This window comes from Macaca thibetana, chromosome 15 (genome assembly GCF_024542745.1).
Source record: "Macaca thibetana thibetana isolate TM-01 chromosome 15, ASM2454274v1, whole genome shotgun sequence".
Lineage (NCBI taxonomy): Eukaryota > Metazoa > Chordata > Mammalia > Primates > Cercopithecidae > Macaca > Macaca thibetana.
The window spans coordinates 23,492,049-23,518,734 of NC_065592.1; the positions used below are offsets into that span (position 1 = coordinate 23,492,049).

The following is a 26,686-nucleotide window of genomic DNA, read 5'->3' on the forward strand; positions in this document are numbered from 1 at the left end:
TGTTGAAAATGAAGTACAAGTCACATTACCTGCAGGGAACCTCACTAGATGCCAAGATGATCATGCAGAGTGCATTGTCTCTGGCTCCTGCTTCTCACTGCAGACCTCAGGGTCCTCCCATCCCCTCTTATAGCCTAAATGAGTAAGGGCTGGGAATTGCTGCATGATTCACTCTCTTCTTTTTGCTTTTGAAGAGGAGGCAGTACTCTTGTCTAGGTTGCCTCGAGCTTGATTTTTTCCTAGGAAGAGTCTCCAAAGGATGCAATGCAGTGACGTATGTGAGGGACAGGCGGACAGTAGTCACTTATGTTTTTAACAGTGTCCTGCAGACCTTCCAATTCAAACAAGAACTCCCATTTTTAAAGACAAAAGTGGCATTTCTCCCTGGCCTGCCCTTCCACGTTTCAGAGGTAGAAACAGTGACTGTGATGTACAAACCAGGGAGCTTTGTCCACCACAGGTGCAATGGACACTATTGACTTATGTGTCCACCATTCTATCAGCAGAGTTCTCTGAGGAACAAGGACCTTCCAGAGTGATGCTTTCCCCTAGTGGCAGCCTTGGCCAGGACAACAGACATCTGCACAAAAACAGGGTGTTGAAGCAGCTGTTCTGAGATGCAGTGCCTGGGAATCCGGGATCCACAATGTGAACTTCTCAACAACCCCTGCACCTGCCACTTGCCTGAATCTTTCACTGAGGACCAGAAGCCACATGCATTTTAAATCAAAGGAATGTGAGTTGGAATTTCAGCTTCTGCCATTCACTGACAACATGGCCTTGAACCCTTCATAAAGTTTAATATCTTCCACTGCAGAATGAAATGATGGTACCTATGTTGTAGGGTTGTGAGGATTCAAAGAGCTCTTGCACATGCAAATATTTAGATACACCCTACTCACTAAAGTACAAAATTGACATTTTCCTCCCTTATAACTTGCTGCTTCTTTCTTTCTGGCTATAGAGGGACATGGTTCTGGGTTCAAATTCTAGACTTCCCCGTTCTACCACTGGGCTACCTGTAGAACTTGGGTAAGTGACCTAACCTTTGTAAGTCTTGATTTACGCCTCTGTAAATCAGTGAAAATTACAGTAGTTACCTCATAGGGTGGTTGACAGGTTTAAATGTATTAAAAAACAGTGTCGAGTTCCCTACCTAATGTAATCACCCTGATAGCCAAGTCATTCCGATTATTCTACTCATCATTATCAATTTCTGTAATTACTCTTATATTATGGTTATTACTGGTATTTGTTGTTATTGTGTAGTCCTTCCTTTTCCTCTGTCTCTTAATTCTATATTCCTTCTTTCCTTTTACCTCCACCTCTTCTTCCTCCCTTCTTTCTTCCTCTTACTCCTTCACACCCTTCTGTGCTGGGCCTTGTGTTGGGAGATCTCTCTGAAGGTGAACCACATTCTCGAGTCAGAAAGGAAGACCATTAGGTTTCCATCCATCTCTGTAGGAAGCCAATCACAGGAAAATCACTTAGACCCCAATCTTTCCTGCAATAACAAGAGGCAAAGGGTAGAGCTTCCTTCCTGGGACTCAGCCTTCAGAAGCTGTTTCCTACTTTTTGCCCAAAGCTGTTAGCAGACCAAAAAAAAATTATTTCTCAGTATTTATCATGAAACTCTATATGCCAGGCCCTGTTCTTGATGCTGGAACACACAGTAGTAAGCATACAAAAACAGTTACCAAAAAACCCTTCTCATTGTGCAGTGAACATTCCGGGGGTGATGATGGATTACGGAGGCACAGAGTAGCAGAAAGAACTTGAGGTCTGGGTTCAGGATGGGTTTTCAGGTTCTCTTCCTCCCCGAATTCACACAGCAGCACTTATCTTCTTTGTAATGTGAAGGGATGAACCAGGAGAGTTCAGAAGGCCCTGCCTGCTTTGATCACCTATGATATTAATAGGAGGCTGTAACCTGGAAACATAAGGGAATCACTGTAGACACTGATTTATAAATGTATTCCAATTATAAAGGAGGTAACACCCAGCAGATATTGTTCCCAACAACATCATTTAATGAGTCCATTTTCTAAGTGTTGTCCACACAGCAGGCCCTGTGCTCGGCATGGGAAATACTTAAAAGCGTAAGATGAGGGCCAAATCCTTAGCTGCTCACCAGTCATTTGGTATGAAAAGCTGTGGACACAAGCAATGCACACTGAAAGTCAGCTTGTGCTCAAGCCTGTCTGATAATTCCAGAAGTATTCTGTACATAGAAGAGGGAGGCTGCTCATGGGCTGAGGTTGTCAGGGGAGGGATATGCAAGAGGAGCCACTTGAGCTAAACGCTATAGGATAGTTAAGCCCTAAAAAGGTAGAGGAGCAAATGATGGTGTTACCAGGCAGGAGAAAAGGAAACCCCAAGACATATCTGGAAATTGCAAGTTGGCCCATACTGCCTGGAATGTGCCTCTTAGGCAGTGGGCTGTAAAGCAAAGGTAGAGATTGTGCGTGGCCTTGTCTGCCAAGACGTTTGGAGTTTATAAGCCATGGGGAACAAAATAGAAAGCTTCACAGGTGAGAAATCACTGAGACCAATATTTCTTGTGAATTATGGAGAATATACTCCAAAAGCAAAAGTCCTCCAGTGAGAATTTATGCAGACTTAAAAAATTTAAAACATTGAATTACAAAAATTTAGTATGTCATATCTCACTCTGGGAAAAAGAAAGGTCATTAAAAAATCTTTGGAAAGGCCGGGTGCGGTGGCTCACACCTGTAATCCCAGCACTTTGGGCGGCCGAGGCGGGTGGATCATGGAATCAGGAGATCAAGACCATCCTGGCCAACATGGTGAAACCCTGTCTCTACTAAAAATACAAATATTAGTTGGATGTGGTGGTCCATGCCTGTAGTCCCAACTACTTAGGAGGCTGAGGCAGGACGCTTGAAAAACCTGGGAGGTGGAGGTTGCAGTGAGCCAAGATCACACCACTATACTCCAGCCTGGCGACAGAGTGAGACTCCATCTCAAAAAAAAAAAGATGTGATACAATGACAGAACTGAATGAATTTAGGTAGTACTTACCCTATTCCAAGCACTGTCCTAAGTGCTTTAAGTGTGCTATCCCATGGAATTCTCACCATCTCCCCTTAATTATTTAATTTTACAGATGAGAGGACTAAGGCACAGAGAGGCCAATTAATTTGCTCGAGATCTCAATGCAAGTAGCAGCCCTGGCATGTGATGTACTCTAGACCTGCTCTGTCTAGTAGGGGAGCCCAATACCCACATAATATGCTATTTAAATTGAATGAATTAAAATTAAACCAATTAATCAGTTCCTCAGTTTCATAAACCCCATTCCTAGGGCTCAATATCATAGGCGGCTAGAGGCTACGGAACAGGACATTCATATGTAGAACATTTTCATCATCATGGAAGGTTCTATTGGACAGATAGTCTGGAGCCTGGTCTGTGAACACTGATACAATTTTGCTGTCTCTGAAACATAAACTCCTGACCGTAGCTCCATGGTGCATGTCAGTTTATCTCCTCCTTCCCGTTGCATTAAATTGATACTCTCTTCCTGGAACCCTTGCCACCAGTCAGTTGCACTGCAGACATGGGCATTACCCAGGTGGCATCTGCATCTCTGAAAGCAGTACCTTGACAGTAGGCCAGATCTCTCCCAAACCTGTGACTTCCCCAGGGATCTCTCTTCCAGGAAGGGGAGAAATGCAGACATCACGGAAGTGTCCCCTTCCACCAGCTGCACATATGAGTCATGTTTGGAAAAGGATTCTGGGGTGGGCAGGAGCCCCAGGGAAAACTTTCTTGGACTGTCCTGGCACAGGGAACCTCTCAGCAGGGACATCTCTCATGGGCCTCACTGGGCCCATTTCTCTCTGGAAAACAAACATGTACAAATGTACCCAGGATACCCTGGTGCTTGGATCTGGCTGAAGAATTACCCAGGGTTTAAGAAAATCATGGTTGGAGTTTCTTAAGAGGAGGCAGAAGGCCCTCTCTGGTCTCATTCTACAGGTAACATACCCAGGCTAATTTATCAAAGTAAGGATGGGGAGGAATAGAGAGTGGGGAGGAACAGAAAGTAGGGAGGAGGGGGCTTGAAAGACAAACAAAAACAAATGAACACACACACAAATAAAAACAAAATCTTGCATACAGCCAAACTCTAACTCCCTTCGAAACCCCATCCTTTGGGTCTGGCTTGAGAAAGTTTACTTTCAGACTTAGAGAAATGAGTATGTGGTTTTAGGGACAAAATTCAATACCGCCAAAGCAGCAGGCTCAGCAAGCTCAACTGGCTATTGCTTCCTAAGAGCATTACAGCCCAGGAGAGTGAATGCTGTTTACATTTTTTACATGTTTCTTGGGTACAGAACATGAAACTAAATTACACAGCAAAGGCCATGCTGGCTGAATGCTGGTGACCCCACTTAAAACAAAACAATAACAAAAAATAAATAAATAAAAAAGGAAAGAAAGAAAGAAAGAGAAGAACATTAAAGACAAGAATGGAGAAGGGTTTTAAGGGAGCCAGAACAAATGACAGGGATAAAATAAAGGTTTCTGGTCCTGAAGCTAAGACTGAGGAAGAGGATGTGGAGAATGAAGGCGATGAGATAGGAGTAGGCCAGGTTTGGAAGAAAAAGGAAGAGAGAGGCCAAGGAATCTTCCTAGATGGGTCATGGAAGGGGTTGGCAGGGATGTGTCTAGTCTACACGCAGAACCAGTGGAAGCAGCCCCAAACCACAAAGCCTTGCTTATTCTTGGGCTTCAAGTCAAGAAGTGTCAGTTGAAAAATGAAGACTCGCTATTCAAACCAGGATCTCACCGTTCCACGTCGCACCTTCCCCAATCAATCAATACGTGTTTGTTGTATGCCTACAAATGCCAGGCTCATCCCTTCATTGTTTTCCTCTCTTACACATTTTTGTTCCTTCTCCAGATTCAATTTGCTCAGGGATAACGTGGTTTAGTAGGGATGTGAACTGACACGAATTGGATGTCTTGCAAGACGTAGCCATGTACTGGACACTTTATATATGTTAGCTCATTGGATCCTCATACCATCTCACAGAATGACAGCAGGACCATGTGAAGATGAGAACAACTGGGGTTCAGAATACTGAAGTCATTTTCCAGGCATCAGACAGTTGGTAAGAAACAGTACTCAAGTTAGGTCTTTCTGGCTTCAAAGCTTATGCTTCTTCTGTGAAACAATATGGCTACACTACAATGTTTTTTAAAGTTTCCCCCAAATCCCCAAGTGGAAAGAAAAATTACTTTCTGGATAGCCTGTCGCTTTATTCAGGTTCGCCCTTCCTCCTCAAAGGTTAACCTCTAAGGTTAACTCCATTTGTCCACATATCACAGCACTTTGCAAGCTTTGTCTTTTCTTATCGAAAGAAGCTATTTTGGTGTCTTCCTTCCTCCATGGCACATAACTTACTGCTTGACACCAGTGGTCGCTTTGTTCAACCTCATGTTGAAAATGATGCTTTGGACACAGAAGATTCACAAGATTCTGTTGATTTTGAATCCAAATACCAGAATCATTTTGTAACAGATGGGATTGAGAGGTTCAGGGAATTTGTTTAATCAAAATCAAGTCTTTATTAAGTGAAGTAAGACCAAGAGACTCTCAAAGTCTCTCTCTGCTTAAATTTCTATGCCCCAAATACTATTCTGTTAGAAAAAAAGTCCACATGTTGTCCCTAATTGGATTTGTTCCTCAGTTGCCAAAACTTCACAGGCAGACAGAAATGTTTCTTTAAAACTTTGCTGGTTGCTACCAGAAGGAAAACTGCATTTCTGTTTCATCCTTGACAAGCAACTGCCATGGAGATGTTACTAATCCTATTTTACAGATAAAAAAACTGGGTTGGGGGCAAAGAGATCTGACTTGCTGACAGTCTCACAGCTAGTAAGTGAAAATCAGGTTGATCTGATCCCCAGATCTGATCCCCAGATCTCATTTTTTATAAAGCTCCAGTCACTCAGAGTTTTTCAGTCCAAATCCTAGGGCCAATCAGAGTGTCTAGATTTTTGTAGATTTCAACAGATATTGAAAGGGTAAATGACCAAAGGATGAATAGAAGAGACAGCCAGGAGCAGAATCTAGTAGATCTCTTTGCTGAGGCCCCATAAGATTCAGTAGATTTAAAGTCTTCCACAGCCCAAGGTTTTCATGACAAGTTTTGGGGGTGGTTATAGTGACCAACTTAGTGGGCTCCCTTCTGAGGCAGGCTCTGATTTTTACTTTCCTGGAGGGATTTTTGGGTGCCCCACACCATGGGACAGGCTGAACTAGACCATGGTACTTTCTGTTCTGTCTCCTTAGATGACTTGCACACGTGCTCTTGAAAAATTATTCAGAAACCACCAGGAGAAAGCAGATCCCTTGGGTATTTGGGAAAACTGCTTGGAATTGTCTCTGAAATTTCAGCATGTTCCCTTCGCCTTTCCTCCTTCCACCACCATCGGCAAAGGTTCTCTCATTTCACTAATGAGAGGAGATGAGTGCTTTGGTGAAGTCCATAGCAGGCAGGGCAGGCAAGAAAGGGACAGAGAGCCCCTTAGAAGTGACTTCAGCACTGGGTATATAGAGTACAGGATTTCTTCCTGCCCTTTGCAAATAGCACACTCTAAATAGCATTGCGGAATTGCTTATAAATGCAGAATTTCCAAGTGAGGCTGTTTTAATGCAATACCAGTATCCTGGTATAACAAAAGAAAATAGAAGAAAGAGTGCCATGGGTGGGGTGATTCATCTCCCTGAGACTCAGTTTCTTCATTTTGAGAGAGGAATATTAAGAATTCTCAGCAGGGTTGTTCTGAAATCTATGCAAAATAATACAGGGCCTGGCATGTAAGAAGTGTTCAACAGTTGTCAATGTTCTTCTTTCAATGGACCAACCATGTTAGTCTCCTGCTGAAAAACTCAGAAAAACTCCCCACTGCCCTCAGGATAATGTCAAGTTCCAAGCATTGGCAGGATTTTCCTAACCATATTTCCTAGCTCATCTCTCTTGACTTCCCCTTCATTTATTATTTACCTTCTTTTGGATATGCCCCTCTCAGCCCCCATCATGCGATTCTTTCCTCCCTCTCCTGTCCTCCAGCTTATCCTTTTAGTTGAAACTCAAAAATCACTTCTCCCTGTCTCCTGTGGGTCCGTCTCTCTGAGCACTTTGTACACTGCATCGTAAGTATACGTGGAAAGATTTCTTATCCTTGTATCCATACAATACCCTAGTGGGTATCTAGTCCCTTGCTCTGGAGACAAGGATGAGGAAGACACAGATGAATGGTTTCTCCACTCCTGCCTCAGACTTGGCAGCCATCAAAAAATATGCACATCTGGCTGGGCGCAGTGGCCACACCTGTAATCCCAGCACATTGGGAGGCTGAGGAAGATGGATCATTTGAGGTTAGAAGTTTGAGACCAGCCTGACCAACATGGTGAAACCCCATCTCTACTAAAAATACAAAAATTAGCTGGGCATAGCAGCATAGGCTTGTAATCCCAGCTACTTGGGAGGCTGAGGCAGGAGGATCACTTGAACCTGGGAGGTGGAGGCTGGAGTGAGCTGAGACTACACCATCTGTCCTGGAGGATAGAGTGAGACTTTGCCAAAAAAAAAAAAAAAAAAAAAAAAAAAGAAAGAAAGAAAGAAAGAAAGAAGAGAAAGAAAAAAAGAAAGAAAATATGCACATTTTACACTTTTCTTTCACTGACATTTTAAGGTTTCCTATGTATAGCACATAGCTTGTAAATTGAACGAAATTTCTTCTTCCTCTTTGTGTTTCTTCTTCCTATTTGTGCATTTATTATTTTTTTCTCCCCATATTCCTGCTATAATTAGGCAGACATTCCAAAATTTAAGAAATTATTTTTACATGCAAGGGTTGGCAACTAAAAACACTTATGTGTCTCTCTTATTTCCATACACACATTTTAGAAAACTCTCTGGAAAGGGCAATGGGTGAAAGAATGGGTGCCAAAACCTGGAGATCTAAGCAGTAGGCAAAAATTATAGGGCAGTATTTTGGGCACTGGAGAGAGGGAATGCCCACTTTCCCGGTAGGTCTTAATGCATACCACATATTAAAAGATGCAAAAGACACTAGCTCTTCTAGCTTATTCTCATGTGTCAGTCATTGGAGCAGGCTTGAGCTGTCTGGTCCTGTAGCTGTATTATGAACACAGTGGCCTGCATCTTGGTCCTGCCCCTTATAGAGTTGAGCCCTGAAGCAAGTTACTCTGCTCTCTGAGGCTTTGTGTCCTAATCTGTAAAGTGAGAACAGTGATTCCTACTTCTGTAGTAGCTTTAGTAGGATTCATGAAATTTGGTGGAAAGCCTGGAAGAAGTTGACAAATGCTATTTTTATAATTTGTTTAGGATCTTCTGAAAGTGGGCAAAGGACTTTTCTGTCTTACACACTGGCTCTAATCCCTACCGGCTGAGTAAGCTGATAGCAGTGTGGTTTCTTCCTCGGGGAAACTCCCTCTAAATCTTACACTCTTGGGTCTTTGGCTACTATTTCTAGTTGAAAACACCCTTCTGATGACATGGTAAGCTTTATGAAGGCAGAAAAAGAACCAGTACTTCTTTGAACCTTCTCAAAGTGCCTGCTGCAGTTCTGAGTATGTAGCAAACATTTGCTGATGCAACAATGTTTAATTCAACAAAATCTTGACTGAGCTTCTGTTCTGTGTGGGTCCCTACAGCCAGCTTTGGGGGGAGTGCAAAGAAGGAAACCTGACACGAATAAGACAGGGAATTAACATTTGTACTTCCCATCAAGTGAACAAACCGAGCCCAGAGTGTTTTCTCTGCATCCTTCATTTCTACCAGGTAGATATCATTCATCTTAATTTCTACCAGGTAGATGTTATCATTCTCATTTTCTATAGGACACTAAGATTCTCAGAAGAGTAACTTACTCAAGGTTTCCATGTCAGAACGGAATTTAAGAGAGCAGAGCCAGATCTGCATGATTTCTACTTCACCTCATTAACGGACGTGCTCTCTCTCACATTCATTAGTGCAGGACTCAAACATATTTCTGTTCAATCAAGTGAATAAATAAATTAATACATAAATTGTTATCTCGCAAGGCGTAGTATGGTTTGCATTTTATTGATTGATTGATTGATTGATTGATTTTGAGATGGAATTTCCCTCTTGTCACCTAGGCTGGAATGCAATGGCACTGTCTCAGCTCACTGCAATCTCCACCTCCCAGGTTCAAGCAATTCTCCTGCCTCAGCTTCCCAAGCAGCTGGGATTACAGGTGCCTGCCACCACAACCGACTAAATTTTGTGTTTTTAGTAGAGATGAGGTCTCACCGTGTTGGCTGGCCTCAAACTCCTGACCTCAGGTGATCTGCCAGCCTCAGCCTCCCAAAGCACTGGGATTACAGGCGTGAGCCACTGTGCCCAGCCTGGTTTGTATTCTAGTAGAGGCATGAAGTATTATGAATGGGCCAAGGAATAATAATAGCAACTCAAAATGAAGTGGTCAAGGACTAATATACCCAATTGTGGGTTAATGGGACATAAAGTCAGAGAATAAATTACAAAGAAAAGAGGCATACCTAGGTCTCACCTGCCTTCTAGTAAAGGAATCTTCTGTTCAGTCAGCTGCCCAGACTGAATGTCTTATAATGGGGAACTTCTTATATCACAAGGCACTCCATCCCACTGTGGATAGTTCTCATTCTTTGAAAAGTTTTCTTTACTTTGGCCCTCAAACTACTGCCCTCAAAATGCTTAGTCTAAGTTTTACCCTCAAAGGATTAACCAAATAAATTGGTTGGTTGACTGAAGGTCTGTAATCCCTTAAGAGAGCACTGTAAATTCCAGATAGTCTTAATATTTCCATTTCCTACTCAGGCCGCTGCAAAGGAGGAAATATTTGGATAGGAGGAAACAGACTTTGGTAGAAATGCTGGGGGTAGGGGTAAAAGGAAGGAATATCAACATCTCATTTTGGCAGCCTTTTGTGTAAAGCATTAGAGAAATGTGAAACATGGAGACAAAATAAGAACAATAAGAGATCTTTGCAAGCACTTAAACCAAACCAGGTTCTAAAGTTCCCAGAAGAGAGAGAACTTGATTTTTTCGGTTAATTTCCATTTTTTTTCTGTCTCAGGAACTTCTTAATTCCAGCTGGGCCAAGAAGGTGCATGGCCAAAATATCCAAAGAATGTCTCTTATTATAGGATATTCAACCCAATTTGCACAACCAGGAAGTTTTGATACTTCTGATAAGGTTTGGATATGAGACTCAATGTTCAGGGTTAGCTTTGCCTTAACCAAATTTGGGAATCTTGTTTGAAAAGAATGAACGAGAAACACTGGAAACCATTAGATATGGCAGACTTTTACAACATCAAAACTGAAGTTTTATTCAATATTCTCAAGCCATATAGTACAATGCATGCTGTTTCTTTGTAGTAGTCATAGAGATCCTGCAGACTTATTGTGATAAGAATGTGCCTTTGATAGAATTCTCACTCCTAACTCTTGTACAGTGACTAGGTCAGAGGCTGGGTATTTCAGTTCTTTGGTATCTTCAACAGGCTCTAGCACAGAACTAGGCACATAACTCCAATAAACATCTGCGTTTATCATTTTTATTGCATCAGGGAAAAATAGAAAGTGGGACCAAACTGAATTGTAAAGAGGAAATGGGAACGACTAGGTTATTTCATCATTCCCTAAGTTAATGGAGTGTCCTAAGGAACTCCAGGGCATCATGGAACACGGCCACCTCGTCAGGGAATGGGAACAACCTGAGTTTGAAGGTAGAGGCAGTGACTATAAGTTTGCTCAAGGAGAACTGAAGTACCTCATGAGGTCTGCAGAGTGACACTCAACGCTGAGATCTATCCATCTAGGAGTCTTTCTGCTTGTTTTGCAGTGAAGTTTTCCAGGAATCCAGCCACTTCCAACTTTTGAATGTGACCTCATGTTCCCAAGGGCCCACTGTCATTCATCTTCCATGAGATTCTTCTAATCCTAGATTCTTCCCTTATGGATTATGTAACTTATAGTGAAGCCGCTGTGTTCCTCAGTTTCTCCAAGGTAGACAACAATTCCTACCTCGAAGAATGACAAGGAGATTGGCTGTAATGTGCATACATGTGTCCAGTGCCTGGTGGACCTTGATAACTACTATTTCCTTCCTGCTATTCTCTTCTATCTGCTTTGGTATTCCCATGCTCCTACAGGGCCTTTTTGTGTGTAAATTTGTGTATGTATGTTTGTGTGTGTGTGTCTGTGTGTGTGTGTGAGAGAGACAGAGAGGGAGAGAGAAGAGGGAGAGTATGAGCATCTGGGGGGAAGTGAGAAGCACATGATACAATTCCCATCTTTTTCCTAAGCCCGACTTCTAAGAGCCTCCCAGCTCCTCCTCTCAAGCTATCAACATCTTCACTGGAAGCCCTGACAGGGTGAAAATTAACCACCAATCTCTTCTAATCACTGTACAAGGTAATGAAGGGCACAATTATATTTCCTCCTCATTCTCTGTTGTTGGAAGGAAGGTACGTTTGCACTTCAGGAATAGCCCTTACCTCTAATTATGCAGGCTCTGTGTGTGTGTGTGTGTGTCTGTGTGTGTGTGACTGTGTGCCCATGTACATGTGTATGCGTGTGCCTGTGCCCCTGTGTGTGGTGGTGTTAGGGTGTGTGTGTGTGCGAATGACTTCTAGGTACTTGCTTTCAGATGAGGAATTCAGAAGACTTTTGTTCCGCTGCCCTCAGCCTGGCCCTGCACCCAGCCTGCACACATATTCCCTCCCCTGACCCTGTATTCTCCAGTGAGCTGATCTCATTATGGCAAATTTAGTTACAGCTGAAATCTCCTTATAACAAAGATTATGTCCAAGCCCAGAGTAATGGAACCTAGTCGATTTCATTAAAATAAAATTGGTTACAATGAATAATTCAATAGGATGATTTTGTTTCCTCATCTCCTCTTTGTAGATCGAAGAGCTAGTATTTATAATGATTTTTTAAATTGGATTTTTGTTTAGGAAGAGATAATCACCAGTAATTCCTGACAGCCCCTCCTTACAAGATTGGAATAATTGCCCCATGAAGCTTCTTTTCAAATGCTAAGACTGGAAAATTTTTTCTCTCCTTTTCTCACATTAGTCGCAATAACCTTTGGGTGATTTTTAAGCACAGCTGCTACCTCAACTCTTGCTCATGGGAGGTTCTGAGTGTGTTAATAATTCTCTTGGTTGAAGGTTGTTTTTAAAACATTTCTAAGAACTGGATGCTAGTGTTGAATTTGGAATTCCTGTTTCTTTTGCTGGCCCCAGCCCTGTTGTTTCTGAAGCAGGACATTCTATGTGATAGAGAGGCAATGTTTGAGTGTTTTCTGTCAGTGTCGTTCATTTGCATGTGGCAATGGGATGTATGTGTGTGTATGTGTGTGTATCTACAGTCAATTAAACACACATTTGCTGGGCGCCTATCTAGCCTGTGCTTGAAGATGAGGGGACAAAGATGAATAAACTGAAACTTGTTCTCAAAGAACCAGCAGCCTAATGGGGGAGCCAGACAGACAAACAGATACCTCAGAGTTCAGTATGATAAATGCAACCACACAGATGATTCCACCAAGCACAGAGGTGGCACACTGGGAGGATGAACCCTAGCCATTCATCTATCCATGCACTGATTCATTCATTCAGCAGGCTGGCACTATACATATTAAGCATCAGGAAATGCCATGTTACCATTTGTTTCCACTCTCCTGAGGGCATTCAAAAATAAATGCAAATGAATAAAGGCTTTAGTAATGTAAACATAAACAAAAAATGAATGAAGAAATAATCAAATACATGCAACAACTAAAAATGAGGTAGTCCTACTCTGTACCTCACCCAGTGATTCTTCACTGGACCCCAGAGGAAGGTCATATCTTTCTTTCATCTAGAAGCCAGGCCTACCCCACTGAACCTAAATCAAGAAAGCAGTATTAGAAAGGAATGTCTGGGAGTAGCAGCTCATCTGCAAGGCCAGGAGGCAAGCTGGTCTCTGAAAGGCCACTAGGCCAGGCAACCAGAAGCGCTGAGTCATGCCCCTGAGAAATGTGAGTCTTGGGGAAGGCAGGTGCTTCCTTGGCAGGATAATTGGAAAGGGGGCCCTCGGGACAGCATGGCCATCTCTAGAATCATATAAGCACTGGTGGCCCCAAAACTCTCACTCCCTGGACTAAGCTGTCAGTCCCCGGGAGAAGAACTGTGGCACATAAATAGTGCATTAGGGGACTGAGGCATGAGTCACAGCTTCTTAGAATTGGGAAGGCCCTTGGAGATCAACAAGCTCAACTACTCTGTATTTTAAGGATGAGGGAGAAAAATAGGGCCCAGAGAGGTGGGGGAACTAGTCTAAGGCCACATAGCAAATTACTGTAGAATTACTGTTAAATCAGGGAGTACACAGTTGGCACCCCCTAAAAAGTGGGACTTCTAATATAAATTCATTCTTACCTCATTGAAACACATGGTATATGCAAAATGGAGTTCTTTCTCCAAATATTAGTTATCACAGGCAAGGAAATAGGAGGAAAGTCATTACCCCATCATACAATGTTCCCTGCCCTAACAATTCCAGATCAAATCCTTTACAAATGGTATTCATGAAGCCCTAACAGTACATTTAATAAAGATATGCTCCAGTGGCCACATCCAATGACACTGCCTTAGAGGTGAGTAGCCTTGTGGGGCATAGCGGAGATTTTGAATGTCTGCAGGAAATGTCACACATGGTTAGGATCTTACCTGGGATGCTGCTGGCTGTCCGATGATGACCCAGCCTGGGCACTGCTGGTCTTGATGAGATACTGAAGCATTGGATGCCCATTGATCCAGGAATCCCTGGGGCGTGTAGACACCACAGTCCTTAATGCTGGTTTTTTGTTCAAACTCCTCACATACCCCATCACCATCATGGAAATAGCACCGGCTGGGTTCATCTGCAGAAGATTGACATAGAAAGGGAGAGAATAAATAAATATTTGTTCTTTGGCCTCAGCTATCATCAGCAGCTGTAGAATCAGACCACCAAAACCATTGGCACTGTCAAGCCCATCATCATTAGTCACGATGGACTATTAGTCAGTCTTTAAAAAAAGAGGGAAAATCTGTCATCTGCAACAACATGGATGAAGCTTGAGGTCACCATGCTAACGGAAATAATCCAGTCGCAGAAGGACAAATACTGCATGATTCCACGTATAAGTGGCATCTAAAGTAGGGAAGCTCATAGAAGTAGAAAGTAAAATGGTGGTTTCCAGGGTCTTGGAGGGGGAGGAAATGGAGAGTTGCTTTTCAGTGAGTATATGGTTTCAGTTGCACAACATGAAAAAGTTATAGGAATCTGCTGTAAAATAGTGTGCTTATAGTTAACGATATTGGACTGTACATTTAAAATATGTAAAGAAGGTAGACCTCGTGTTGTGTGTCTACGCTGTAATAAAAAGTTCACAAACACTTTCACTTTCATTACTCCAAATATTCCTCATAAAAACTTTGTGAGGAAGATATCATTCTTTCAGATGAGGAAACTGAGATTCCATACATCTTTAATAACTTGCCCAATATCACACAGTATGTTAATGCCTGATCTGGGTCTCCAACTCAGGCATTCACTTTCCAAGTTCTGAGTGCAGTTGACACAACAGAATTTCACAGATGCAAACTGGGGGTTATTTAACTCCAAAGAGGATTTCAGTTTTGCATTAAAACATGAACTGATTTACAAGGGACACTTGCTTCAATTCCAGATCTGAAACCAAATTGCTCTGTTAATTTGAACAAGTCTCCTTGCCTCACTGGGCTCAACCATCAGAGCAGAGAAAGAGGTTACACTATTGAGATGCCAAGAACCCTTCCTGTCTAATGCTATAGGCTTCCAAGGGCTGGTCAGATACCCTAGGAGTTTCAGTTAAAGACCAAGTGAATTCTCAAGCTCCCATGTCATCTAAACCACAGCAAGGGCTTCTGTTTGGAATGATTTAAAGCTGTAGCCGGTTGCAATGATTCTCACTTAGCTGCAAGGACAAGGATAACAGAAGCACAAAGCGAGCAGTAGGATGCCTTCTAAGTAGGTATGACCTATGCATGTTTCTTGATATTTCAACACAGAACAATACAAGGAAAAACCTCAATGTGGCCATCCAAAAGAGATCACCTTGTCCACCTTTTTACTAATTCTAGCACCAGCTCTTCTGTGCTATTTTCCCAACTTTTCTAGGCAAAGCTAAATACCACCTCCTGTGTGGGTGCCTATTTTATAAAGATTTCTATCTTAACACTTATCACACTGTGCTGCTATTAAGTCTACATGTTGCAGGACTTCTGAAAGATTCTGAGCTACTTGAAATATAGTTGCTAGCCAGTGTCTTAGGGTTACTATATAATTTATCATCCAAACTGGAGCACTTTGAAAATGATAGTGGTGCTATTAAAAATTATGTCCAAACAAAAGGAACACATCCTGGGAAAATCTGAATCTCTCAGACAAATCAGGATATATGGTCACCCTAAGGCTTCTGCTTGATTTAGAACATTCTTCACAAAATAATAGAGTGGAGCTCTGGAGAGGGCACTGAATTTAGGGCCAAACACCAGGGTTTGGTTTCTGTCCCTTATATTAGCTGTGTAACTTTGCACAACTGGCTTCACTTACTTCTTGGCCTCTGCCCCCTGTCCCCAATCTATAATGTAGAAATTATAGTCCCAACCAGGATAATCTCTCAGGATAACCACAGAACTCTAATAGGAAATGAACATAAATGTGCTTTGTACATCCTACAATAATCACTGAGAGAGAGAGAGAAAAAAATACTCTTCTTTTAAGGGGTCGATTTTCTTCTAATGGAGGAATTAAATCAGCTTGTGAAATCAGTGCTCACTTGAAACACTTTCAAGCAACTTTCCCCTAGCTAGAAAGAGCCCCCACCAAGGAGAAACAAGACAGATTTCTATGACCTTGAGTATCTGAAAAGAAGTCATTGGATTCAGGGGCAGCAGAATGCTGAACTTCTTCCAAGCTGCAAAATCCCTTGTTTATTTCTGGTGACAGTTTACCTAGTGAAATACTATCAAAGGAGCCCAAATAGGGCTGGGCACAGTGGCTCATGCCTGTAATCCCAGCATTTTGGGGAGAGCCAAGACAGGTAGATTGCTTGAACAATCTGATGAGCCTGAGCAACATGATGATACCGTCTCTCCAAAACATACAAAAGTTAGCTGGGCACAGTGGTGCACACCTGTAGTTTCAACTACTCAGGAGGCTGAGGTGAGAGGATTTATTGAGCCCAGTAGATCAGGGCAGCAGTGAACAGTGATCACACCACTGCACTCCAGCCTGGGTGACAGAGAAAGACCCTGTCTCAAACAAACAAACAAAAAATAAAAAAGAAAAAGAAAGAAAGAACGAGTAAAAGAAACAGAATAAATCAATTCGTTATAAGTGACCAGTAGCATTCATGGCAGTTCAACCCTAGAAAGAATATAGGCTCAGCACTTCTCAGTAGCTCCAACCTCTTGTGAATGTGGCCTCTCTATATACCATATAACCTAGGCCCAATCCAAGAGTGACCAGCCATAAATCCAGAGTACACTCTTCAGAAACTCAATACAGAGAACTTCACATCAGGCAGAAGTAGGTACAAATCTGAATTCTGCTTCCTATAAGCACTACAAAGATGACATAAATAAAATAACCTAACCTCTCTGAACTTCATTTTCATCATCTGAAAAAAAATGGAGGTAATGATGTTTACCCAGCATTGTTGCAGTGATTTCAGATGACTGTGGGTACAATGCTGGCCCCTTCATCCATTTTATCTAATGGAAAACTGTGAGCTCGAGGAGGAAGGCATCTGCTTCCAGGTCACAGAGACAGGTGGTAGCAGAGCAAGAAGTAGAAGACTGGCCTTTTTATACCTAGCAGAGAAATCCTCCCCCTACATGCCATAGCTACAGAATGACGAAAACAGCCTCTTGGAAATAAGATCATAGGGGTGCCTAACTCTTGGTATCACTATCTTTTCCTCCAATATAAATAAAAATAGGGTTAGATCATATTCTCTATAAGGGTAAGATCTAGTCTCTAAAATGACTTAATTTCCTTAGCAAAAAACCTCTCAGAATGACAGAAATTGGGGTTAGTTCTTCTAAAGGCTAATTTCTTCCTGATTATGTTTAAGACCACAATAAATTTGTCTGCTAGGTCAGCAGAACCTGAGGATGGAGGAAAGGTAGAAACAGACATAGGTAGGTAAACAGGTATGTAGGCAGGTCGATAAGTAGACAGATTATATATGGAGAGGTAGAGGAAGAGTTAAAAGACAGAAAACAAAGATGGAGTTAAAAAGAAAACAAGGGAGAGAGAGAGAAAGAAAGAGAGAAGGTGCAGTTTCTTTCCAAGATTCTGCTGACAAAGCTATTGTGAGTCCCTTTTTAAAATAACATCCTTGGACACAGCTATTCAGTTTCTGTTGCTACTAGTGTCCCGGGGGCCCTTGAGCTACATCTGCCAGCCCGTGTCTGGGGAATTCTCTCTCCCTCTCTACTCCCTTTGCCCCAAGCACAGAAGAGAACAGAGTGAGGAATGGAATACAAATGTGCAGCCAGAAAAAACAAAGACAGCAACAACAAAACATTAAAACAAACTGGTCTTGTTTTCATTACATCAATTTACTTGGTGCTCCTTAAATACTTTCTGCTTGATACTAAGCAGGTTGTAGTGAAAAGAGTCTGAAGTCAATACCAAGGTCAAATAACTTCCATGTAGTAGCTAGGTGGCATTGATAATAATACAGTACATTTCATTGTGAGGGGTACTATGAAAATTATACACAGACATACACATGCATGTGCACATGCACACACTTTTATACACATATACATTCTGAAAACATAATACACTTTCAATAAATATTTGTTGAATGAACGAATAAATGACCAAAATGTGGCATCCCCGATGTATATACTCTCATCCAAATATAGTTTAAACTCTGCACTCTTTGACTGTTTTCTTTAGACTGCGCCTTAGGGAGAAGGAAATGGAGCTGTAAGCCAGGTGGTGACTAGCTGATAGTGGGATTGCACTGGGCACTCTGATTTCTCCATCCCACGCCATCTTCCCCTCACATCAGGGAATTCCTCACTTCAGGTTCATTCCCTTTCGTGTGGTGACACATTTAGAAATCTGCTCTATCCAGCTAGGAGACTTGATGTGGGTGGGGTGCCATTAGCAAAGTCTGTCTTCCCCAGTTGAGATTTCATATGCCAGAAACTTTCTTTTCCTTTTGGAAGAAAAGAGTTCAGCTTCAAAAGCCTGAGGCAGATGGACTTTCTGTAAGTGAACAGACATAGATGATACTGCCACCAGTTGACTTTTATTTTCATTTGTCTGGGGCATCAAGGTGAAATGCCATGTCCCTGAGTTTCTGAGGCACGTCTGCAGGACACTATTTAAGATACACAGAGATTGTTATTCTCATTTGAAAGCTTGGAAGACCAAATCTTAGGAAAATGAGATTAGTTTACCTTGAAGTATAAGCAAAGGCTCAGGTTAGCGCTATTGTTAAGAGTTCTTATCCTTGAAGTCAGAAACCCTGGATTCAAGCTCCTGATCTATCTCTGATTATTGGTTAATCTTGGACACGGTATTTCACCTCCCTATGCCTCAGTTTCCCCATATATAAAATGAAAACAAAATTACATTTTAGACTTTCTCAACAAGGTTCTGAGGATGATCAAATAGCATAACAGACTGAGATGGAAAAATAATACTGGTCTTAAAGACAAAGGGTCTATTCTTAATAATGATGCTAATGAGGTTGGAGTTGGAGAAGAAGTCTGCTTAATTAGAGATTCTACTTTTCTCTACCCAGCCCCAGACCCTAAGGCATCTTGAAGGATAGAAATGATCAAAGAGGATGCATGAGCTATTTTCAATATAAATGTCAAGGAAGCAAGTAAACGAACAAAAGAAAAAGGTAACAACCTAAAGAAAATATATACTGACTTATACTGGAATGATTTCAATACAACTGGTGGACAATAATTAACTTAGCTGGATTAGAAACTTTGGGAATTTATGACATCACTGGAATCACTCAGGTGAATACGTGACAAAAATAACTAAAGAGGCTAAAGAAGTCAGAGCTGGAGAAGGGAGGAACCATTCTCAGGTTCTGCTGACCTAGCAGACAAATTTATTGTGGTCTTAAACATAATCAGGAAGAAATTAGCCTTTAGAAGAACTAAAATCTAACCCCAATTTCTGTCATTCTGAGAGGTTTTTTGCTAAGGAAATTAAGTCATTTTAGAGACTAGATCTTACCCTTATAGAGAACATAATCTAACCCTATTTTTATTTATATTGGAGGATTGAATGTTTATTAAATTATTCGTGTCTTCTCAGTACAAGATATCAGGGATAATTTTCACAAAGAAACTTGCCTTCACATTGACTCTCATCAGTTTCAAAATGTTGAACAGATAGTCATAAGTTATTGGTCACTGTAAAAGCTAACTGAAGCCAATGTGTTCTTCAAACAAGGCCTGAGATAATATATATTCTCCAAGATAGTGGGATAATTTAAGGTATTTTGGCTATAACTCTTCTACCTGACATATGAATCTTACCATGCTCCTCCTTTGATAGATCCTCACTACTTACAGAGAATCATTTTCCACCGGCCATGGTGGCTCGTGCCTGTAATCCCAGCACTTTGGTAGGCTGAGGTGGGCGGATCATCTGAGGTCAGGAATTAGAGACCAGCCTGGCTAACATGGTGAAACCCTGTGTCTACAAAAAATACAAAAATTAGCCAGGCATGGTGGTGTGTGCCTGTAATCCCAGCTACGTGGGAGGCTGAGGCAAGAGAATCGGTTGAATACGGTAGGCGGTGGTTGCGGTGAGTTGACATCACGCCACTGCACTCCAGCCTGCGCGACAGAGCAAGACTCCGTCTCAAAATAAATAAATAAATAAAAATAAATAAAAATAATTTTTAAAAAGATCATTTTCCTTAGCTTGGCATACAAGATCATCCACAAACTGACCTCTTCATAAACATTCTACACCAACAATTCTGTTTCATTTCTCCATGCCCTTACAAAGGTTATTTTTCTCTGCCTGAAATGTGCTTTCCATTTTTCACTTTGCTAACTCCCACTGGTTCTTCAAGGTTCATCTAGAGTATCTCTTTTGCAAGTCTTCTCTATTCTTCATCCCTTTTTCCTGACTCCCACCCTCGCTGAGTGTCATTCCTGTGTTCTCACAGTTCCCAGATTTCTTCCAATACAGTTTCCTTACTATCTATCTGTGGGTCTGTTTCCTTATCAGGCAGACAAGATCTCTGCGAACAGAATTGTGGAGTCCTTCACAGTAGTATTTCCAACCCATAACAGTGCTCAGAGTAAAGGGGACACCAAGCCAGTGATTGAGGAATATATGACTGGATGAACGATAAATGAAAGCTAACAATGGATTTATCTTAGGGTTCATTTGTTACCAAATTATACATAGTCTAAACTAATTAGGTGTTTGTGTACTTTTTTGTAATGCTATTACCAACCATACCATGATAGTACTACAAACCAGATTTCATCAAAACAGAGGCACCTTCTTATAGGGTATGTCATACTTTTCCTAAAAGATTCATCAGCTTCACTATAAAATTTTCTCAAACCTTGGGATTGCAGTTTTCAAAATTAAACCCCAAGGGATTGCTTCTCAAATATTTCTGAGATGCCCAGCTAACACTAAGAACCCAGTCATTCATTTTTTTATTATTTCAGCAATGAGTGAGCAACACATAACAGCTACCAAAGCTTTCTGGAGATTTTAGGAGTGAGGGCTATTGCAATACCCAGCTAAAATATCTCCTAATCATTAGATGAGAACTGGAGAAGGTTATAAATTCATTTAATCAATATACTAACATCTACTTGTTGTCATGCTGGTGCTGGAAATACATTGATGAATCAGGACAGGACTTTCTCCTATCAGTACTTCTTGGGAAAATGAGAGAAGGTTTCCTTGACAAAATAATTTGAGGGAAACATCATAGAGGATATAAATAATTTGAGCATGCAAAGAGAGAGGTCTGAGTAAAGGATAAACTTTGACCAATACTTAGTAAGGGAATGCAGTAAAACCTGGAACTAATACATTGAGAAACTGATCTGAAGCTAGATACAAAAAGGATTGCGATGCCATGTTAAAGAAATTGAAATTATCCCTTAGGAATCAGGAGACTTTGAAAATTTTTCTAAATGAGAAAGTTATTTTGTACTCATAACTTTTACACTGTTAGAGGCAATGAGGTGTTATAATTGATTTTTCTTAGCACACATGCCAGTTTCTACTTATTTGAACAAATTGCATAGAATTGCTAAGCCTTGGTTTCCTCATCTGAATAATGGTTGAAGGATTGAATGTTTATGAAGCTCAAGTCACTGAATATTAAAGGCAAGTATATAACAACCAAAAATATGTACTTAGTTGTTTCTATAGGCCAGGTACAATGATAAACTATAAGCACAGAGTAATAAATAAAATAGCCACCACTTCTTCTTTTGTGAACTCACAACTAGTAGTAAATGCAAGTAAAGTCCTTAGTACGTAACAGGTGGTCAATAAGTGGCCGATGATGATGATGATCATGAAGTTGAAAGCAATTATTTCATTTTACTTATGGGAAAGCTGAGGTTCATAAGGTTGAAGTGATTTTCTGAAGCTGTTAGAGAGAATTTCCAGTACAGATAAGACTAGACTGATGGATCTTGAATTTATAATACATGTCAAATATAAATTTGTGTTACAATTTGTAATTCACTGCACCATGCCACCTCATCAGACCCAATTTCTTTTCTTTCTTTCTCTCGCTCTCTTTCTCTCTTTCTTCAGTCTCGCTCTGTCTCCCAGGCTGGAATACAATGGCATGATCTCGGCTCACTGCAACCTCTTCCTCCCGGCTTCTAGCATTTCTCCTGTCTCAGCCTCCTGAGTAGCTGGGATTACATGCACCCGCCACCACGTCTGGCTAATTTTTGTACTTTTAGTAGAAACATGGTTTCACCATGTTGGTCAGGCTGGTCTTGAACTCCTGACCTCAGGTGATCCACCCCTCTCAGCCTCCCAAAATGCTGGGATTAGAGGCATGAGCCACCATGCCTGGCCCAATTTTCAATATATAATTCTGGGAGCAAAATAGTTGGTTACCCTTAAGTGAGTCTCAATATTACTTTTGGAAATCTCTGATTTCACTTTTTGTAACATTCACTGGTATAGGCTAAATATAACTAGTCTGGGAAGCTATTGAGGTTACTAATCTTCCAGCCCATTGATGAGCCAAAAAGAAAACCAAACATACACAAAACCACCTGTAGATGGGGAGATGAGGGTTCTTAGTCACTAATTTAGAGCTTAAGGAGAAAGCAAAGAGTTTGAAAGTGCACTCTTCTGAAATGAACCTCCTTCCAAAGGATGAGTGGATTTACCTGTCTTTCTAAATTTCCTGCAAATAAAGATAGGACAGCTTTTGAGAAATTAGTGTCTATTTCTATTTCTAGATAATAAAACAGTGATTGACATTATGATATTCTCTTTTAGTCCAACGATTACTTCTCAAAAAGGCCTTTAAAGGCCAGAAAAAAAGTAGAATATTTTAAGTTCAGCTGTTTATTTAGAAATGGGTTCAATAACAACAGTCTTTATGCCACATCACAATTCTTCCAAACAGCAACAAAAAGAAAAACCCCCGCACACAACAAGCGCGATCTTTGTACTTAAACATTAGTTTCTTGGAACAGGGGGAGCAGGAGTGCTTACCTGCTGAAGGTTTACAAAGGGGAAGCTTGGGTGGGGCTGGGAGGTGGCTATATATTGGCACATGTGTCCTCTGGGACAGAAATATCTTGACTTTATATAGCCTATCTTTCAAAGGCTTCGTGTCAAACCCACATTGCTGACCTCATTTAATTCTATTCAAACCAGGGTTTGTTCTTAACCTCCTCATCCAGATCAGCTTGCTCAGAGTACAAAAGACAGGGTAGTGAGGGCTCCTAAAGAACGATGAATGTGCTAACAAGCTTCAGATGCTGATTAGGTCTACTGAATCTGAGGAGCTTAAGTTGGTTTCTGGTTCCTTCAAAGGTTGGCCACATATTCATATGGCCAGAAATTCCTCCCTGTGTTTCACTGTGAGAATCAAGCATCCTCCACCAAACTGAAGGCACTGGAAAAGAAGATCATCCCTGGAAGTAGTCACATTATCACACTAACTCTACACTCAGGCCCATCAAGGAAAGCACCTGTAGCACAGCCTCATATTCTGTCTACTTAGCCCTTACACACTCAAAACTGGTTTTGCATCTTCCTTACCTTCTTACAAAACAGCTTATGAATCCATGAATGATTTATCTAAACTATGAATATTTTCATGTTTGAAATACTTTTTTTTTTTTTTTGAGACAGAGTTTTGCTCTTGTTGCCCAGGCTGAAGTGCAATGGCGCAATCTTGGCTCACCGCAACCTCCGCGGGTTCAACTGATTCTCCTGCCTCAGCCTCCTGAGTAGCTGGGATTACAGGAATGCACCACCAAGCCTGCTATTTTTTTTTTGTATTTTTAATAGACAGGGTTTCTCCATGTTGGTCAGGCTGGTCTCGAACTCCTGACCTCAGGTGATCCACCTGCCTTGGCCTCCCAAAGTGCTGGGACTACAGGTGTGAGCCACCATGCCCAGCCTGTTTGAAATACTTAATAGACTCCTACAAAATTTTAACTTCCCCAACTAGCTTTCAAGTCCTTTTGTATTCTAGCTCCAACTTTCATACTCATTCTTAGTTCCAACCACACCTCCACCATCAAATACATCCAGTTCTTTCCCAGAACTCACATCTCAGAGCATCTGCCCTTACTTCCTTAGCCTGAAAGGCTGGTCCTGCCTTTGAGTCTTCCATTAAGATTTAATTCTAGCAACTTCGGCTCTATGATATCTCTCACTTTTCCACATCACTACTTGTTTGGCACAAACCATTTCCCTTTATTTCCTACATCATTAGTCTCCCAAATCAGCAAAATAGAATATAGCCCATCTAAAGATCTAAAAATTTAAAAACTCTTGAAATATACAAAGTTTTTAAATTAACAAAAATGTAAATCTCCTTTCATTCTGTTATACATCTTCTAAATACTATTTATCTTACCCCACATTTCTCTTTTTATGATTCACAGTAAAATTTATTGCGTCTTCTAAACCAGTGTTATCCACTTTGTCTCCTACACTTCACCCATTGGTTCGCTGCAGTCTAGCTTCTATACTCACCACTCCACCAAAATTAATCTCATTAAGGTCACCATCAACCTAAAAGTTGCTAAAGTTGAGCATAATGTAAAAATCCTCATCTTGCTAGACTGCCTTGAAGCATATAAAGAAGTAGCCCCCTTCTTTCTTTTTGCAGTCCTCTCTCTCTTGACTTCCATGACATCATGTCATCCTAGTCGTCTGGGCTCCTCCCCCACAGACTCATTTGAGGTCTTCTCCTTCCCTAACTCTACATGAAATGTTGCCAGACTTCAGGGTTAGATGGGGACCCCTTTTTCTTTTCTACCTACAGTTTCTTATCCTGTCTCAGTTTCTAAATAAAAATTTTAAAACCTCTATGTGCCAATGACTGAAACATTTATAGCCTTAGATATGACCTCTTCTCTGAATCCCAACTGCCTAAAATTATATCCCTACTAAATATCTACCTATTTAAAGGCATCAAAAAATCATCAAAAGACATCAAAAAACGTATCTCAAACAAACATCCTGATTTCTCCCCACATTCCCTTTTTCTCCACCTTAGTAAATGACAACACCATAGCTTAACAATGACCAAACCGAAACCTTCCCAGTCACCTGTCCTGTTTTTTTTCAGCTCACCCTTTAACACCACACAAACTCCATCAGTACACCTCATAGGCTGCTTTTCCCTGGGACATTTCAAATAGATCTACTTTGTTCTATCACTACCACCCTAGTTCAAGCCAACATCACTACTGCAATTCTCACTTAACTAGCCTATCTGCTTCTCTTTTCTCAACCATTTGTTTCCCAGCTATCCCTCCTTCAGAACATAGCTATAGTGCTCTTCTAAAAACATAAACTGCACCACGCCATGCCCCTCATCTAAAACTCCTCAATGGCTTATCATCTCATGTGGAAGAGTTCAAAGTCTGTATCCAGGCCTACAAGCCCCTGCTTTATCCCTCCATCTCCTGTTATTGTCTCCTTGCTCATGACCTTCCATTCATGCATGCATGCATGCATGCATTCATTCATTCATTCATTCATTCATCCAGACAGACAGACATCTATCCACACAAGTGTCTCTTCCTTAAATAAGCAACCAAGAACCTGAACTTGATGTTCACATTTTCTGGAATATCTCTTTCCTGGCTTATCTCATGACCTCTTCATTATTTAGCAGTCATTTCAAATATTACTTTCTCAAACAACAAGCAGTTAGCTCACATTCTAATTCTCCATCCCCAGTGCAAATTAGCATACCATATTGTTTTATTTCCTTTATAGTAGTATTCACTATCTTAAATAATTTTTTATTTTATTTAAAATAAATAAAATAAAATAAAAAATAAAAAATAAATTTATTTAGTATTGTTCCCTGCTCCCATACAACCAACACAAGTTTTATAGAAGATGTTTCAAAGTGCATCTTTTCCATTAGGATCAAGAAAACTACCTGGCTGGCCGGGCGCGGTGGCTCAAGCCTGTAATCCCAGCACTTTGGGAGGCCGAGACGGACGGATCACGAGGTCAGGAGATGGAGACCATCCTGGCTAACACGGTGAAACCCCGTCTCTACTAAAATATACAAAAAACTAGCCGGGCGAGGTGGCGGGCGCCTGTAGTCCCAGCTACTCAGGAGGCTGAGGCAGGAGAATGGCGTAAACCCGGAAAGCGGAGCTTGCAGTGAGCTGAGATCCGGTCACTGCACTCCAGCCTGGCTGACAGAGCGAGACTCTGTCTCAAAAAAAGCAATATACCTGGCTATATTATGTCATGTTTAAAAATACATGAATAAGTGAATAAATGAATGAATGATTTTGTGCAGCTCTTGAATTCTCAGATATTTCTGGCCCTTGTCTTACTTTAATTAATATCCCGAATACTTAGGATCATGTCAGTCTCATAGCAGGTACTCAGTAAATGATGAATTAACAAAGTTCTTTTGGAGCTTTAGAATCTCTGTTATCAATGATTCTGAAGATGTCTCAAACCTGATTTCAATCTGCTTTAGTAGTATTATGTAAAAATTTTTATGAAAATATTAATTAGAAAGAGTTCAGAGCATAAATCCAAGCACATATTAGGGGGAAAATTCAATTCTACACAAATTGTCTCACAATGTATTTTTTTTCCTATGAGACATCATGCCTCACCATCTGTCTCAAATATTGTTTTATTTTCTATCCTAACTGAATTTGAAAAGAAATGGAATATCTGGATAGGAAAGGTAGCACATATTAGACAAAAATTTAATAAAGAGACTTGACAGTCTTATGAATTGGAACTTGAAGATGCATTTACATCACCTTGAATTTAGTATAGTAATTTGAATGGCTTAAAAAGATTGTAAGCAA

At 41.0% G+C, this 26,686-nt stretch overlaps 1 protein-coding gene across 1 annotated transcript in view; it reads right to left on the reverse strand.

Annotated features, from left to right (window-relative positions):
• PAPPA (pappalysin 1) overlaps positions 1–26,686 on the reverse strand; it is a 245,699-nt gene that overhangs the window by 82,740 nt on the left and 136,273 nt on the right. Inside the window, exon 10 of the mRNA XM_050759620.1 lies at positions 13,790–13,983. Coding sequence (XP_050615577.1) covers positions 13,790–13,983 — 194 coding nt within the window. The remainder of the gene's footprint in view (positions 1–13,789; positions 13,984–26,686) is intronic.